This window comes from Hemiscyllium ocellatum, chromosome 4 (genome assembly GCF_020745735.1).
Source record: "Hemiscyllium ocellatum isolate sHemOce1 chromosome 4, sHemOce1.pat.X.cur, whole genome shotgun sequence".
NCBI classification, from domain to species: Eukaryota; Metazoa; Chordata; class Chondrichthyes; order Orectolobiformes; family Hemiscylliidae; genus Hemiscyllium; species Hemiscyllium ocellatum.
Window position 1 is genome coordinate 27,642,524 of NC_083404.1, and position 16,941 is coordinate 27,659,464.

The 16,941-nt window shown below is 40.5% G+C and overlaps 1 protein-coding gene across 1 annotated transcript; it reads left to right on the top strand.

The window, feature by feature from the left end:
* The first annotated feature begins 4,288 nt into the window (after positions 1-4,288).
* LOC132815331 (CCN family member 3-like) lies at positions 4,289-15,356 on the top strand. The gene is made up of 5 exons (XM_060824187.1): positions 4,289-4,349; positions 4,496-4,715; positions 8,199-8,450; positions 12,098-12,294; positions 14,809-15,356. Exons 1-5 carry the CDS (start codon positions 4,299-4,301, stop codon positions 15,088-15,090), a joined length of 1,002 nt encoding a protein of 333 aa, XP_060680170.1. The 5' UTR covers positions 4,289-4,298; the 3' UTR covers positions 15,091-15,356.
* The last annotated feature ends 1,585 nt before the right edge of the window (positions 15,357-16,941 follow it).

Consider the following 16,941-nt stretch of genomic DNA (forward strand, 5'->3'; position numbering starts at 1 on the left):
ACTAAGTGAGTCCCAGTCAATATAGGGGAAGTTAAAATCACTCACCACAACCTGCTGTTTTCACATCTTTCTAAAATCTGCCTATATATTCTCTCCTCTACCTCCCACTGGCTGTTGGAAGGCATATAGAAAACCCTCAGCATTGTGATTTCACCTTTCCTTTTACTGAGTTGTACCATATTGCCTCACAGCATGAATCCTCTGATCTATCCTCCCTCAGTACAGTTGTGAGATACTCCTTAACAAGTAATGAACTCCCCCACCCCATTTACATCCCTTTCTATCACACCTGAAACATCTAAATCCTGGGATATTCAGCTGCCAGTCCTGTCCTCTCTCAGCTAAGTCTCCGTAATCGCAATAATACTAGAGTTCTGAGTACTAACCAAAGCTCTAGGTTCATCTACTTGCCTATTATACTTCTCGTATTGAAACACATGCATTCCAGACCACCTACCCTGCTCTTTTCAGCAGCATTTCCCTGCCTGATCATGTTCTTAATGTGTATGCCGTAGTTTCTACATCTCCCTCAATTTCTGCATCTACTGCCCTAATCCTCAGATTCCCATCCTGTTGCCACACTAGCTTAAATCTTATCCAACCATATTCTAAAAGCCAATGATTTACAAGTTTTACCTTATACTTGTGTGTATACAGTTACGCTTTCTTGGTGCTGTACCAACTCTGGCCTGATTGGTCTGAAAGTCTCAAACTAACTAATAGTTTGAATAATTGTAGTTCTTAAATATTAAGCCAATATTTATGGATAACAATAAATGCCAACTAAATTCAAAAGAATCTGTCATCCATACACATAGAATCATGGAGTCATAGACATGTATAGCAGGGAAACAGATCCTTCGGTCCAACTCATCCATGCCGACCAGATATCTTAAACTAATCTAGTCCCATTTACCAACACTTGGCCAAATCCCTCTTAAACCCTTCAAATACCCATTCAGATGCCTTTTAAATGTTGTAATTGTACCAGCCTCCACCACTTCCTCTGGCAGCTCATTCGATACAAGTACTACCCTCTGTGTGAAAAAGTTGCCCGTTACGACCCTTTTAAATTTTTCCCCTTTCATCCTAAACCTATGTCCTCTAGTTCTGAACTCCCCCATCTCAGAGAAGACTTCGTCTATTTATCCGATCCATGCTCCTCATGATTTTATAAACCTCTATATGGTCACCTCTCAGCATCCGACACTCCAAGGAAAACAGCCCCAGCTTATTTTGCCTCTCCCTGTAGCTCAAAACATCCAACCCTGGCAACATCCTTGTAAATCTTTTCTGAACCATTTCAAGTTTCACAACATCCGTCCTATAGGAAGGAGACCAGAATTGCACGCAATATCCCAACAGTGACCTAATCAATGTCCTGTACAGCCTCAACATGACCTCCCAACTCCTCTCCTCAATACTCTGACCAATAAAGGAAAACATACCAAACGCCTTCTTCTATCTATCTGCCACTCCACTTTCAAGGAACTATGAACCTGCACTCCTAGGTCTCTTTATTCAGCAACACTCCTCAGGACCTTACCATTTAGTGTATAAGTCCTGTCTTGATGGGAAAACCAGTCAGAAAATACTCCTAAAATTGGACTGATAAGGCTAGGTTTCTGTCATGGAATAAAAACATACTCACCAAGCTTTCTGAATTAAAAATTCAATTATTATCGTACAAGTTTATTTAAGTTGATTTTTAAAAGGGGATACATTTTGGACGGTATTTCGGAAAGTCAATCTACCTAATCACTCCTGAACAGAATATTGTCCATTCGTTTGTTTATTTTATTTGCCTACCAGGAACTTGATTCTAATGAGTAATCATTTTGATAACTCAGTGTTATGACAGTTTGCAGGAGTCATTCAGTCTCCAAACAGTATTTGCAGAACATAACATCTTCTCATCAAGTGACTCCATTGAAAGCACACCAGATGACATGCTGCACAGGACATTGCGCTCCGGCTGTTTTGGCTGCTGTAAGACAGTTGTCTAACATCCAGGTGACACATTGCACAGGCCCCAATTCACTGATGTGCCAGTAATGTTCCAGCTATCAGTCACGGTTGAAGCGGACTTTCTCTTGTGGAGGTGATTGCAACAAATACAGGGCGCCCTATAGTGTAATATGCCGCATGGTTTGGGGAACCCATATCAATATAGACAAAAACACTTACACTGGGATATTTAATGCAAACAAAAATGGTGGCCTGTGTGTAACAACGCATCAGAAAATGCACCTATGAAGGGCGTCAACAGGCGTGCTTAAAACAAACTATTGCCCCTCCAGTTTTCTGAGATGGGGACGTTCTCCTCCAAGCTCCAGGGGGTCTGGACTTCAAAATGCTGAGCTTAAATTCACCTGGACCATCTCTGACACCTCCCTCCCTTTCCTGGACCTCTCCATCTCCATTAATGATGACCGACTTGACACTGACGTTTTTTACAAACCCACCGATTCCCACAGCTACCTGGATTACACTCCACCTCCTGCAAAGATGTCATCCCGTATTCCCAATTATGCCGCCTCTGCCGTATCTGCTCTCAGGAGGACCAGTTCCACCACAGAACACACCAAATGGCCTGCTTCTTTAGAGACCGCAATTTGCCTTCCCACATGGTTAAAGATGCCCTCCAACGCACCTCGTCCTGATTCCACCCCTCCGCCCTCAAACCCCACCCTTCCAACTGTAACAAGGATAGAACCCCCCCTGGTGCTCACCTTCCACTCTACCAACCTTCGCATAAATCACATCATCCACTGACATTTCCGCCACCTCCAAACGGACCCCACCACCAGGGATATATTTCCCTCCTCACCCATTTCCACTTTCCGCAAAGACCGTTCCTTCCGTGACTACCTGGTCAGGTCCACGCCCCCTACAACCCACCCTCCCATCCTGGCACCTTCCCCTGCCACTGCAGGAATTGCAAAACCTGCGCCCACACCTCCTTCCTCACCTCCATCCAAGGCCCCAAAGGAGCCTTCCACATCCATCAAAATTTTACCTGCACAATATCATTTATTGTATCTGTTGCTCATGATGCAGTCTCCTCTACATTGGGGAGACTGGACGCTTCCTAGCAGAGGGCTTTAGGGAATATCTCCAGGACACCTGCACCAATCAACCACACCACCCCATGGCCCAACATTTCAACTCCCCCTCCCACTCTGCCGAGGACATGCAGGCCCTTGGCCTCCTCCACCGCCGCTCCCTCACCTCCCGATGCCTGGAGGAAGAGCACCTCATCTTCCGCTTCGGAACACTTCAACCCCATGGCATCAATGTGGATTTCACCTGTTTCCTCATTTCCCCTTCCCCCACCTCACCCCAGCTCCTACCTTTCAGCTCAGCACTGTCCCCATGACTTGTATGACCTGCATGTCTTCCTTTCCACCTATCCATTACACCCTCCCTTCTGACCTGTCACCTTCATCCCCACAACATTCACCTATTGTACTCTATGCTACTTTCTTCCCACCCCCACCCCCTCTCATTTATCTCTCCACTCTGCAGGCACTCTGCCTGTATTCCTGATGAAGGGTTTTTGCCCGAAACATCGATTTTCCTGCTCCTCAGATGCTGACTGACCTGCTGTGCTTTTCCAGCACCACTCTAATCTAGACTCTGGTTTCCAGCATCTGCAGTTCTTGGTTTTACCTCGCTCAACCTTCATGCCTACTCCTACCGCACGCGGTGTCGCCATGGCGAGGGCATCATGGAATGCTGTTGGCCTACGTTAGGGCCCGGGTGTCCTTGGAGAAGGAACACGCGGTGTCCACCAACACTCTGAAGTTGTTCAGGGAGAGGTGGGTGCTGCAGGGAGTGGAGTGCATTATTTCCAACTCTATTTTGATTTAATCCCTGCCCTCCCCTTCACTGTGCCCTTTGATGTGAAGGGCACTGCTTGTCACAGGCCAGTCGGGTGTTTCCTCTCTTCCTGGAGGTGGAAATTAAATAAAGATTTGTGCGCTTTGTGTCTCTCACTGCGTCTCACACTTGCACACACACCATGGGTGCTGGGGAATAAATAAGCACTACCGCAGAAGAAAATAGAACAGGAGTACATTGCCCTTTGATATGAAGGACACTGTTTGTCACTGGAAAAATTAAAAAATAGAAAGCTGTTGGCAATCCCTGGGGAGTTGTCAAAGTAGCCAGAAAAGACGCTTGACTTGTTACTTTCGTGGCCTTAGCCAATCAGAGCGGCGCTTCGGTAGAAAGGCGGCTGTATAAAATACACGCGGCTGACATCGCTGGAAAGTTGTGTGTTCATGAGTGAGAGTATGCAGGTCTTCATTGTGGCACTGGTGGCTCTACTTGTGCTTATAATTGAGGTGATTGCGCTTCATAGAATAAATGAAATGCAAGTTAAAAAGTTGTTTCTTAGCCCCCCAAGGGGGACTGTGAGAGAGGAACATATGTAATTCATTTCAGATTTGGTATTTCAAAATTTTTTGTGTTCCGTGTTTCTGTTTTACAGCGGGTCAACGGCCAGCAATGTTCTTCACTTTGTAAATGCCCAAAGGATCCACCAAAATGTACACCCGGGGTGCGGCTAGTCTTGGACAACTGCGCCTGCTGCCGTGTTTGTGCCAAACAAGCAGGGGAAGTCTGCACCGTAAACGATATCTGTGATTCGCACCAAGGGCTGCAGTGCGATTACAGCGCCGATAAACGACAAGGAGTTGGCATTTGCTTAGGTGAGTTCACAGCGTGCATGGTGAACCAGCCTGCCTCATTATTTTCAAAGAAACATTGCAATTATCAACAATTCAATTAAGAAGCTTCATCTATGTTAGTACGCTTATCTTAGGCTGAGCAAGTCAACTAAGTTGTCATTGCAGGCTTCGAGAATTATATTATTTTTTAAAAATTAAGAATAATGAATCGTGACTAGAGAGCTCGTTCGAAACTGGTAACTATCGAAACTGTTCAATGATGTAAACTAAAGGAAGATAAAAATGTTGGGACCAAACGAGGCTGTTTGGATGTCAGGGGGAAAGAGGGTGGGCATAATAATCGAGGCTGTAGAAACAAAGGGACTGGGGTGTTTGACTACCCGACTCTACTCTCCTGTGCTGATTGCTCGGAGCAACTTTGTTGACGAAATTCTGAATCAATATAATATGATATACTGTATCATTTTCCGATGTGTCTCTTTGTAACGTTTGTATGGACAATCAAGTTCTGTGTGAATTTGCCCCTCGTTCAGCTTTCAATTAGTAATGAACTTATTTATGCATTTGTTTCTAACAAATATGCTACAATATCTACCTACGTGCAAACCACGCTAGAAATTCTGCTGATAACTACCCGTTTGTTTATTCCTTATTATGCTAATGATATTTTGCAGTAAGTTGCAAGCATTGTTTACATTTTTGCGGTTACTCGCCAGTTACTCTCCTGGGGAATCCTCGGCCATATTTGTCTTGCTAAGGACTCGAGTGTCCAGACAAGTGTAACGGGGCCAATCTGGGTAATTTAAAACCAATGAAAATTCAAAATTTTACATTTTAAAGATTAAATAATTCACTCCTAGGTGAATAATTATAGACAGCCAACCTACACCTCAGAAAGGAAGGTTGCCCTTGAAGATCTTTGAACAAACATGGAATGAGTCAGACCATAATATGGGATACAAAAGAGTTTGAGTATCTCTGGCAAAGTGAATATTGAAGATCTAAAATTTTATTGTGGTTCTGTTCGCGGAGCTGGGAGTTTTTGTTGCAAACGTTTCGTCCCCTTTCTAGGTGACATCCTCAGTGCTTGGGAGCCTCCTGTAAAGGCTTCTGTCATGTTTCCTTCAATTGAAGGAATCTAAAATTTTAATTAGAGAAAACCTATCAGAAGCAAATATTAAGTTTTAATAATGGCAGTTTTGCAGTGGTTGAAAGTGGTCAGTTGTGCCCAATTCAGGTTTTGTTCTGTTTCTGCTTATTGTGCATCAAATGGTTTGCCTATAGGGTTAGAACGAGTGACTTCCAAATGAACAAGTTAGAGAACATACAGGAAAAAAAATCGAAGGGATCTGCAAGGGAATATTGCTCCAAGTAAAATGAGCAAAAATGTGGCAAGTAGGTTTTACTGTTTTTTTTTAAAAATTATGATCTTTTCAGTGGGAAAAACTGTAATGTAGAGGAATTTAAGGTTTAGTTTCACAATCTATTTCGAATAGCGTGTTGAATAAATGGCCATAACAGCTGATGTAATGCTGAGTTTAGTGGCAAGCAATATTGGAAAGCTGAGGTATAATGACAGCTTTGCAAAACCCCATTAAAGTCACAATTAGAATATGATGTGAAATTGTGTATTACCCATTGTGTGAAGCGTGCCTGGTATAATATGCCATGTATTAACTAGTGCTGTACAGTGTGAGGAGATGGGAATTATGAACTGTTTTTATTCGAACAAGGAACTTTTGAAAAATACGCAACATTTTAACTTAAATGAATTCTGCCTCTTTTTTTTCTAAGTGATTCATCCTTGGATTAGAGAGACATCCATAATGGGAAATGATAAATCATTGCTGCACGAATAGTAGTCATGATCCAACTGACGGAATTAGCAATTATGCAAAATAATATAAAAGAAATAAGTTCACTATAACTTGAGAAAGCTGTAAATTTAAAACCTTGATTCTAAACCAGTTGAATTAAAGGAAGGTAAATTTGCTGTTAACTAGATACTGTAGCATTACTGATCATCTATAACGATATTCCCCTTGACAAGTAAGGTCAGGCAACTAAGTGGAAATAAAGTGCATCAGTTCCCTCACCACATCTACGTTGAAAATTGACCCAGCTATTAATTTAATTAAATAATTCAACCCTAATTGCATGTAGGCATTTTAATGGTAGTGATCCTTTCACTAATCATATTGATTTTGTTTCTTAAATAAATGTGTCAATGTTTATTTGTGGAAACACAAATCAATTACAATTGTAGATTAGGCCATTTGGATAACATTTCCCCACTGATTTATTACTTCAAATAATAAAGGATATTTCAGCCTCCAGTTGAAGAAACAGTCATACAAATTGACTAAACACTGACATTCTTGTCACTTGGACAACTACATTCATCAGAGAAATAAAAATGGGTATGTCTGTTGATGATATTTGTAAATTATCTTCAATAATTTTTTATGATTAGTTCATGGGTATTGACATTGCTAACTGGTTTAGCATTTGTTGCCCATCCTTGAATGTCTAGAGGGCAGTTAAGAGTTGCTATTATGCTGCGGATATGAAGTCACATGTAGGCTAAATCAGGTAAGGATAGTTTAAAATTCCCTAAAGGACATTTGAGGACCAGATGAAGTCTTACAACAATTGGCACTGGTTACATAGTCACCATTAGGCTAGTTTTTAACTTAAATTTCACCATGTGCTATGATGGAATTCAAACTCATGATTTCAGACCATATGCCTCAGGTTCTGGGTTACTAGTCATGTGACATTACCGCTACATCACTGTTTCAGAGGAATTCTCACATGTAACATACAATTGACATGTTACATGCTGCCAATAATGGTGCAAGGTACAGTGTCATTGGGATGTGAAATTATTACTGCAAGCTCATGAGCATTTTTCCTGTTGAGTAAAATACGGTCTGCAGTTTGTTTGTTTTTTAATTATTTATCGTCATGTGTATTCAATACAAAAGTGAAAAATTTATACTGCCTCCATGAATCAGTGCCATTCTCGTTAACTTTAAATTTAAAAAAAAAGAAAGATAGCTTGGACAGTGTCCAAATTTTCCTTCTCAGCAACTATATTACCACTCCGGGCTTCACCGGCCCATTCCATGCTACAGCCAGAGACCTGCTCTGGGGTTCATCAGTCCATGCCATTGCTGTCACCAGAGTCCCTGGACTACACCATTTTAATGTACAAGTGATTGGTTACACTATTCAATTTGTACAAATATTTCCTAAGAAATTTATTTTTTAAGAAGTTGAATTTATACTTCTGAAGAAATTTTCAAAGGTAGTATGTTGAACAAAATGTTCATCTCTAAATAAGTAAGAAAACAAGCGTTTGTGAAGCACTTTTTTTTCACATTTCTTCCCACTATAATTTATCAAAAAATCTATTTGTCACTTAGATGTATATTTCTGTATTTGCTGGCACTCTTATTAAGAATAATATAAACTTAACACTCCTTATCTTTTGAATTCCAGCACATGAAGGTAATATTTGCATGTATGATGGAGTTGTCTATCGAAATGGTGAAACATTTCAGCCAAGCTGCAAATACCAGTGTTCCTGTAAAGATGGTCTGATCGGCTGTGTGCCACGTTGTAATCTGGATGTTCTTTTGCCTGGGCCTGATTGCCCATTTCCTAAACAAGTACAGATGCCAGGAGAGTGTTGTGAGCAATGGGTTTGTGACCACAAACAAGAAGCACCTATTGAAGGATTTTTACTGGCAGGTAAAATATGATGTTTATCTTTTTTTTTAGCTATTATATACTGTGGATACTTTATTTTACACGCTCTACTGTATAAGTAATTCTAACTGGACTGTCAGTTCCATAGCTCCAACCTTTCAGCTTCAGAGTGATGCTTTAATTTTATTCTAAACATGTTTTGAAATGTGTACACACTGTATTAACATTTTTGTTCCAACAGAGCATATCGGGAAATTGGGCATCCAGATATTTTGTCAGTCAGTAGTTAAAGTATAAACACATAAACATTAATGCTTCTGGTGTATGCTGCTTTAAACAAAGAAATGGCTATATATTAAAAAAAAGGCATGTTACATAGAGAAACTGGTTTAGAGGTCCACTCTCATAATTCTTCCCAGAATCTACGTTATACTTATAATAAAAGTTCCTTAGTTTGGCAAATAAAAGTTGAGCCATACAGCTAATGATTTCTAGATTCAAACCCTCATCTATATTGGATTTGTTAATTTCTTCATGGACAAATGTGGGTGCATTACAATTGGCCATTGTGTCCCACGTCATGAACAAGTAGTTTCTCGTAACCTGTTTCCAGTCTTTTAAACCTAGCTGTTTCCTTTTTCTACTCTTGATCTACAAGCACCCAACACATCAATCTTTCTCAGTCTGTTTTCTCATTTTGAACAGTTACCGACACAGTCTATAGAAAATGGTGGAGCAATCTCTGGAGTGAAAGGCACTAGGCAACCTTTTCAGTTTTACACTGATGTTGGTGGCATTTCCTTTGTTCATTTTGCTTCAGATTATTTCATCACTTTAAAAGTTCACACTTTCCCCCATGTTATTGTGATCTATCTCTCAATCTTTACTTTCCTTTTGGGTCTTCACAATGGGTGAATATGGGCTGCTGATTAACATGCTTATTCTGATTCTCAAAACTACTTGGGTTATATTTCTGCAGACACCTATCCTTGTGAGAGCATCATTCTATCTCTGCAGAGTTTGCGTTGAGTACATTCTCATATCCCTCAACCTTGCTATTCATATACCCATCCAAATGCCTCTTAAATGTTGGAATTGTACCAGCCTCCTCCACTTCCTCCCGCAGCTCATTCCATACACATACCACCCTCTGCGTGAAAAAGTTGCCCCATAGGTCTCTTTTATATCTTTCCCCTCTCACCCTAAACCTATGCCCTCTAGTTCTGGACTCCCTGACCCCAGGGAAAAGACTTTGACTATTTATCCTATCCATGCCCCTCATAATTTTGTGAACCCCTATAAAGGTTACCCCTCAGCCTCTGACACCCCAGGGAAAACAGCCCCAGCCTGTTCAGCCTCTCCCTATAGCTCAAATCCTCCAACCCTGACAACATGCTTGTAAATCTTTTCTGAACCCTTTCAAGTTTCACAACATCTTTCCGATAGGAAGGCGACCAGAATTGCATGCAATATTCCAACAGTGGCCTAAATAATGTCCTGTACAGCCGCAACATGACCTCCCAAATCCTGTACTTAATACTCTGACCAATAAAGGAAAGTATACCAAATGCCACCGTCGCTATCCTATCTACCTATGACTCCACTTTGAAGGAGCTATGAACCTGCACTCCAAGGTCTTTGTTCAACAACATTCCCTGGGACCTTACCATTTAGTGTATAAGTCCTGCTAAGATTTGCTTTTGGCAGGTGGGATTAGATTGGGTTAGGATATCTGGTCAGCATGGATGGGTTGGACCAAAGGGTCTGTTTCCATTCTGTACATCTCTATAACTCTATGCTACATCAGAACTTCCAAAAGCTCTTCTCAGCCAAGGGTTCCACTCCAACACGACAACATCCAGTCTGCATTTGATTGCTGTTTGCCTCTTCTACCTTCTCTACTGAATTCACATTATAAACACACTATCCTCTTCTTAACATTCCAAAATAAACAGTGCCTCTAGGACTTCCTACTTTGCTTCTTCCATTTACAACCAACACTTTTTTTCTCTTTACTTTTGCAATGTCCATAACCTCAATCAATCAGGAAAGCCCTGGCTGACCAGATAATAAAAATAACTGGGAGATTTAGAATTTCCTTCGTTCAGAAGACTGACTCCAAGCTGGCTGGTCATAGCCAGTATACCGTACACAAATAAAAGGTGATTTGGGATTTGGTCATGGGATACCGGTCACTGTGCCGATTATTTCAATGTACTTATTATTCCAAAATACCTTTTCTGCTTAATCTTCACTAAACAAAGAATGCAACCACAAGTTAGGTGGTTGCTACTCCAAGTTCCCTTCCACTTGCCATTTCAGTTTTTAATTGAACATCTATCTTTGGCCTTCTATATTGTTCTGATTTAATTTTAAGTACGAGCACAGCATCCTCTAACTGGGCGTTTTGCAACTTTCTGGCCTTAAAATTAAATTCTGAATTAGTCAACTGCAGCTCTTGTATCTCTTTAGCAGAATTTGTTGGTAAGTAGAAAGGGCTTTCCAGTATTTTCAGTGAATGGTGGGGTAGGGAGAATCTATTGGTACTGGAGTAATGACCCCTTTTAGAACACCATTGGTAGGGTGATCTGCACCCTTAGCGTTCATCTAGATTTTTCTCCTTTTGGAGTTTGCTCCACCATGCCAGTTTCTAATGTTTCCTTTGTAGTACTCTCTTGAGCTACTTACAAGTGTCTTGTATACATCTGGTATTTCTTTGCTTTCTCCCATTTATCCTGCCTCTTTCTCTGTTGCTGACATCCCTTTGCTCACATAACCATCTCTTGTTCTTGATCCCTGCACTTAATGGGTAATTCTATTTATTTTCTTGTCATTTTCTCTCCATCTCATCTGCCCTCTTTTTTTTTCTCTCCTGTTTTGAAATGTTGCTCAGCTTTAATCCTGAGACAGGGTCTAAAGAACTGAAGCCTCAATGTTCTTCAATAGATAACTTGCTTGACTGGCTGAGTTTTTTTCAACTGGTTATGTTTTTATTGTTTTCAGATTTACAACATCTATTATTAGTGTTTTAAAGAAAATTCAAAATGTCTAGTCAAGGTTGCATTCTCATGGACTAAAGTAGTTGGATTCAGTGGCTAGATTTGACAACTCTTTTCAGATTTGATTTTGAACACTAATGCCTGAAGTGGTATGTAGTTTCACAGAACTGTCCAGTCGTGAAGTTACCAGATTCAGTACAGCATCGGATTGTGAAATAAATTAAAGTGCAAGTATGTGTATAAAAAAAATCGGAAAATGTACTCCCTTTTGGTGAACTTAAATGTTCCTGCATGAGCTTTTTTTTTATTTGGGTGGTTTTTCTCATGATTAACGCCAGAAATCTGGATTGATTCCATGGTACAAAATTTATTTTTGCTAATCTTGAAAATAGGATAGGCTGGGTCAAGCAAACATAGAGTTTCTTGGCTTGTAATTGCAACTATAAAGCTTTCCAGTCAAATTCCCCAATGTCCTTAATCTGTCCTCTTGGAGGGAAGGCCGATTTACTGAAATTGAATCTATAGCTTATTATGGTATACACTAGTGAAAATTGAAACTGCAATTTTCCATGCATTCTAAGTTTCTAAGACACAATCAAAGTGGTGATATTTTAATTTTGCTGTAATTGCAACAAATTTAATTATTTCAAAGTTTTTACACAGACTTGAGTAAGATTCTTTTCATTTCAGCTCACAGACAGGAGGCAGCCTATGAGTTGGACTCACTTAACTGTATACAGCAGACTACACAATGGAGCGCCTGCTCCAAAACCTGTGGAATAGGCATTTCTACTCGTGTAACTAATAAAAACCACCAGTGTGATATGATAAAGCAAACACGGATTTGTGAAGTTCGACCATGTGGTGATTACAAAGTCACTCTAAAAGTGAGTACAAACAACAGCGTTGAACTTTTGGCATTTTGTGAGTAGCATGTTAAGACACCAGGAGTTGGAACAACTTAAATTTGTAACACCTTTTGTGGAGAATTGTTCCAGGGTTGGAGAACTAGAGCAGGTTGCAAAAATAATGGGGGAAGGGCCAGGGAAGGATTTGCACTCAAACATGAGAATTTTAAACTTTTAAGCATCAATGGAAAAGGAGCTAAAGTAGGTCAGTGAGCATGGTAATATTGAGTAATATACTGCCTCAGCACACTGTGAATGAATCTGGTAACTTAGCAAACACCAGGCATTGATCATGGGGCAAAAGTGAAATTCCGTTTCAGTAGGGGTGTAAAAAAGATGGCAGAGAAGCCAGCTGATTTCTTTTCCTTCCTGTTTAAGTCAATCTGGTAAATAGAGCAATACGTGGCTGGTCTGTTACCATCCATTTCACACTACCACTGAGATGAAATTTCTCTCCAGAATTTCCTTACTTATTATTCTACAAGGCACAAGGCAATGCTTCTATAAGGATCTATCAACAGTATATATTTATTTCCAAAGTGTTTTTTCTATCAATTGTTATGCATTTTCTAAACCAGGAATACAAATCTTTCTCCAATTTAAGGATCTGACCAATTTTAGCTTTCATACAATTTGGACAGGTTTAATGTGCTCCAGTAAATTACCAACAAATCATTCATGAGTACATAAGAATGAACTTTATAACAGCACTTCAATTATGGAGGAAGAAAAACAATCTTGTGCTTAAGTATTACCCTCCAGATCATTTAAGCAAACACTTCATAGACAATGAATTACTTCAGCTGTAGTCATTATTAACTGGGCAAACGTGGCACTGAATTCAAAAACAGCCAAACCTTTAAAATAGTAAATAAAAATTGACAAAAAACTTACATCCTACTGGCCTTGGTCGAAGGATAAATTTTAGGCTGGTACACCAGGAAAGCTCACCTGTTCTTCAAATTGTGCTGCGGATCATTTATCCTCCACCTGATTGAACCATTGGTACATCATTTGAACATCTGTACCTTTTAGATAAGGTATTGCTATATGAGTTTAGGATTAGATTGTGATGAAGTTCAGAAAAACAGAAGCAGACCATTTACTCTTTGCTTCATGTTAACCAACCATGTTACAATGTCATCCATACACCATGAGCTCAAATTTGTATAGTACCCTTTGTTGTGGCAGTTCTTTCAGATGCTTTTTTTTTAGAAGTCCAAGTACATCAAACTGAGGTTCTCCTTTATCCAACTTGCCTGTTATTTCTACAGAGCTCTAATTTAGTTAAGCATGATTATCTTTTGCAAAACCACATTGACTGACTCAGTCTGATCCTATTGCAATTTAAGTATTCCACTAAAAACCCCTTAATAATGAATTCTAGTAACTTCCCTGTTTCAGTTTGTTAGCTGGTCTATGGTGTCTTGCTTTCTGTTACCCTCCTTTCTTGAATAAAGATGATCCATTTCCTATTCTCCACTCACTGGAACCTTTAGCACAATCTAAGGAATTTTGGAAGTTTTCACAAGGCCCTGGTTTAATTCACGGTGAGAACTGGAATTTTACACAATTTGGATGGAGCTGTACAATGGTGTAACTCAACAATATAATCCGAGTTGAATTGGAAACATGTGACTCTTCAACCCTCTTGTTCTGCATTTGAAAACCAAACACTTGCTAAGTAAAGGCCAAATCAAAATCATGTGTGTTTTTCAGTGACAACAACTTTGTTTGAAACCCTCAGTATTTTTACTACTCGATTTCATCAATAATTAATGCAATTGTGAATTTACCAAGCTAACAAACTTGAATCCCAAATTGTCTCTTCCTGTAAACTCAAACTGAAATAACCTTCTTCTGAGTTTCGTAATTATGTCCTGTAACAACGTTGATATGCAAGTTAAGTTCTTTTGCATGTGTTATGGTATCAGAAGGGAAAAAGTGAGGACTGCAGATGCTGGAGATCAGAGCTGAAAATGTGTTGCTGGAAAAGCGCAGCAGGTCAGGCAGCATCCAAGGAGCAGGAGAACTGACATTTTGGGCATGAGCCCATTCCTCATTCCTGAAGAAGGGCTCATGCCCGAAACGTCGACTCTCCTGCTCCTTGGATGCTGCCTGACCTGCTGTGCTTTTCCAGCAACACATTTTCTGTTATGGTATCAGAACCCAATATGATGATTTTTACACTAAAAATCACACAACACCAGGTTATAATCCAACACAGGTTTATTTGGAAGCACTAGCTTTCGGCGTGTTGCTCCTTCATCAGGTGGTTGATGAAGGAGGAGTGCTCCAAAAGCTAGTGCTTCCAAATCAACCTGTTGGACTATAACCTGGTGTTGTCTGATTTTTAACTTTGTACGCCCCAGTCCAGCATTTACACATCATGGCTGCCGTACTTTAAAGCTGTTAAACTATTGTTTTTTTTAAGATATTTGTACTTTTAAAACTGTTTTAATCGCTTTGTCTTCTGCTTCCTGTTTTTTAAAGAAAGGGAAAAAATGTGTTCGAACACCAAAAGCAACAAAACCTACAAGATTTGAATACGATGGCTGCCTAAGTGTCCAGTCATACAAACCTAAATATTGTGGTGTTTGCAATGATGGAAGATGCTGCACCCCTCACAGCACCAAAACAACCCAGCTGGATTTTAAATGTGCAGGAGGAATAATTGTTCAAAAACAAATGATGGTAATCATCACATGTGCCTGTCATTATAATTGCCCACAAGACAACACTGTATTCCAAGCAGACCAAATATCTGATGCCTAAGTATTTTACTGTTGAGAAGCCAACAGTAGTTACTGCAGCAGTATTTTTATGATTTAAGTGGGCTTTAACTACAGTTAACATGCTTTCAGTTTGCCCCTTGATTTTGAAGATACTTGAACATTTTTATTGAATTATGTATTTAAACAATGTTCTTGCCTACTAGGTTGTAAATAGAAAACATACTTATTGGTATGAATCAACATGAGAATTGTACCTGTACAGTTGCATATTAAATGGTTGTTTAAAATATATTTTTTATAAAAACACCACGCGTGTCTTGAGTTGCCATGTCTAATACAAATCTGAAATTATTGTGCAGGCTAAATTCTGAAGAAACAATCAGCTAAATTGGGATCTCTGGAATTGAGACCCTAGTGCATACGTTGTCCATTATCCAACTTGCCTGTTATTTCTACAAAGAACTCTAATTTAGTTAGCACGATTATCTTTTGCAAAACCGCATTGACTGACTCTGTCTGATCCTATTGCAATACATACATCTTCAAATCCAATGATGCCAAATTTTCAATGAGTTGGATGATTGTGTCCCTTTTTACTACTTAGTGGAAAAAATTAATGCCAATATTTGGTTTGCTGGTAAATGCTGTGGGAAGAAACCATGTGCTTCACCTTGGCATTTGCAAGACCTTATTTGAGGACAAGAAAGTAACAGTGAAAAAATGTGAAAATAAATAAATCAAGCTAGCTGAGCACCAGGGCATTTGTGTATCATGCATACTCTCCATATATCATTCAGATCGAATATTCATTTACTCCATATTGATAAACTATCTTAATTTCAGAATCACTCTTCCTAAAGGTACATATAGTTAAACTATACACATGAATGTAAGCATACAGTAAATTTACCTGGACACCCTGACCTTAAATTTACCTGGACATCAACTTCACCAACACATTCCACCCTGACCTTGAATTTACCTGGACCATCTCTGACACCTCCCTCCCCTTCCTGGACCTCTCCATCTCCATTAATGATGACCGACTTGACACTGACATTTTTTACAAACCCAACAACTCCTACAGCTACCTGGATTACACCTCTTCCCACCCTACCTCTTGTAAAAATGCCATCTCGTATTCCCAATTCCTCTACCTCTGCCATTTCTGCTCCCAGGAGGACTAGTTCCACCACAGAACACACCAGATGGCCTCCTTTAGAGATCACTATTTCCCTTCCCTCTGGAACTGCTCGGACACCATTAGCCATGCAGCTGGTGCAGCTGCCACCCCCCACGCTGATTGATTATGTCACTTCTGCCCCCATTATGGCCACTCCCACAGCCACTTCCGCCCCTCACAATTCCTCATGCATAACAAGTGACATCACTTCCACCCCTCACATCATCGCTGATGTCACACGCTCAGTGACTTCCGCCACCCCTACTGCTCTGTCTGCCACCACTTCTGCTCCCACCACCACCACTCACCTGCCTTCTGCTGACATGATCCCCACAGATCCCGCTGTCACCATTCCCGGCCCCCAGAACCCTGAGGGGAGCACCACCCCACTCATGACTCCACCCCCATTCCCCCCACCATCACACCCACTCCAGTTACCAGCTCCGCCTCCACACCCACACCAAATCCTAGCTCCCAGCCCTGCCGAGTTTTCACTATCCCTCCAGACCTCCCCCTCACTGAGGACGAATGATCAGTCCTCAGCAAAGGACTCCCCTTCATCCCCCTCCATCCACGCATCAATGAATTTAATACACGCCATGACATTGAACACTTCTTCCGCCGCCTCCGCCTCCAAGCTTACTTTCGCAATCAGGACTCCCGCCCACCTTCTGAAGACCCCTTTGCCCACCTCCAACACACTACATC

Bases quoted from the DNA above. Each gene is read 5' to 3' on its own strand.
- LOC132815331 (XM_060824187.1), top strand. From the start codon at position 4,299: ATGCAGGTCTTCATTGTGGCACTGGTGGCTCTACTTGTGCTTATAATT. The intron at 4,350-4,495 runs GTGATTGCGCTT...TCTGTTTTACAG, and splicing joins TACTTGTGCTTATAATTGAG to CGGGTCAACGGCCAGCAATG. The intron at 4,716-8,198 runs GTGAGTTCACAG...TTTGAATTCCAG, and splicing joins AGGAGTTGGCATTTGCTTAG to CACATGAAGGTAATATTTGC.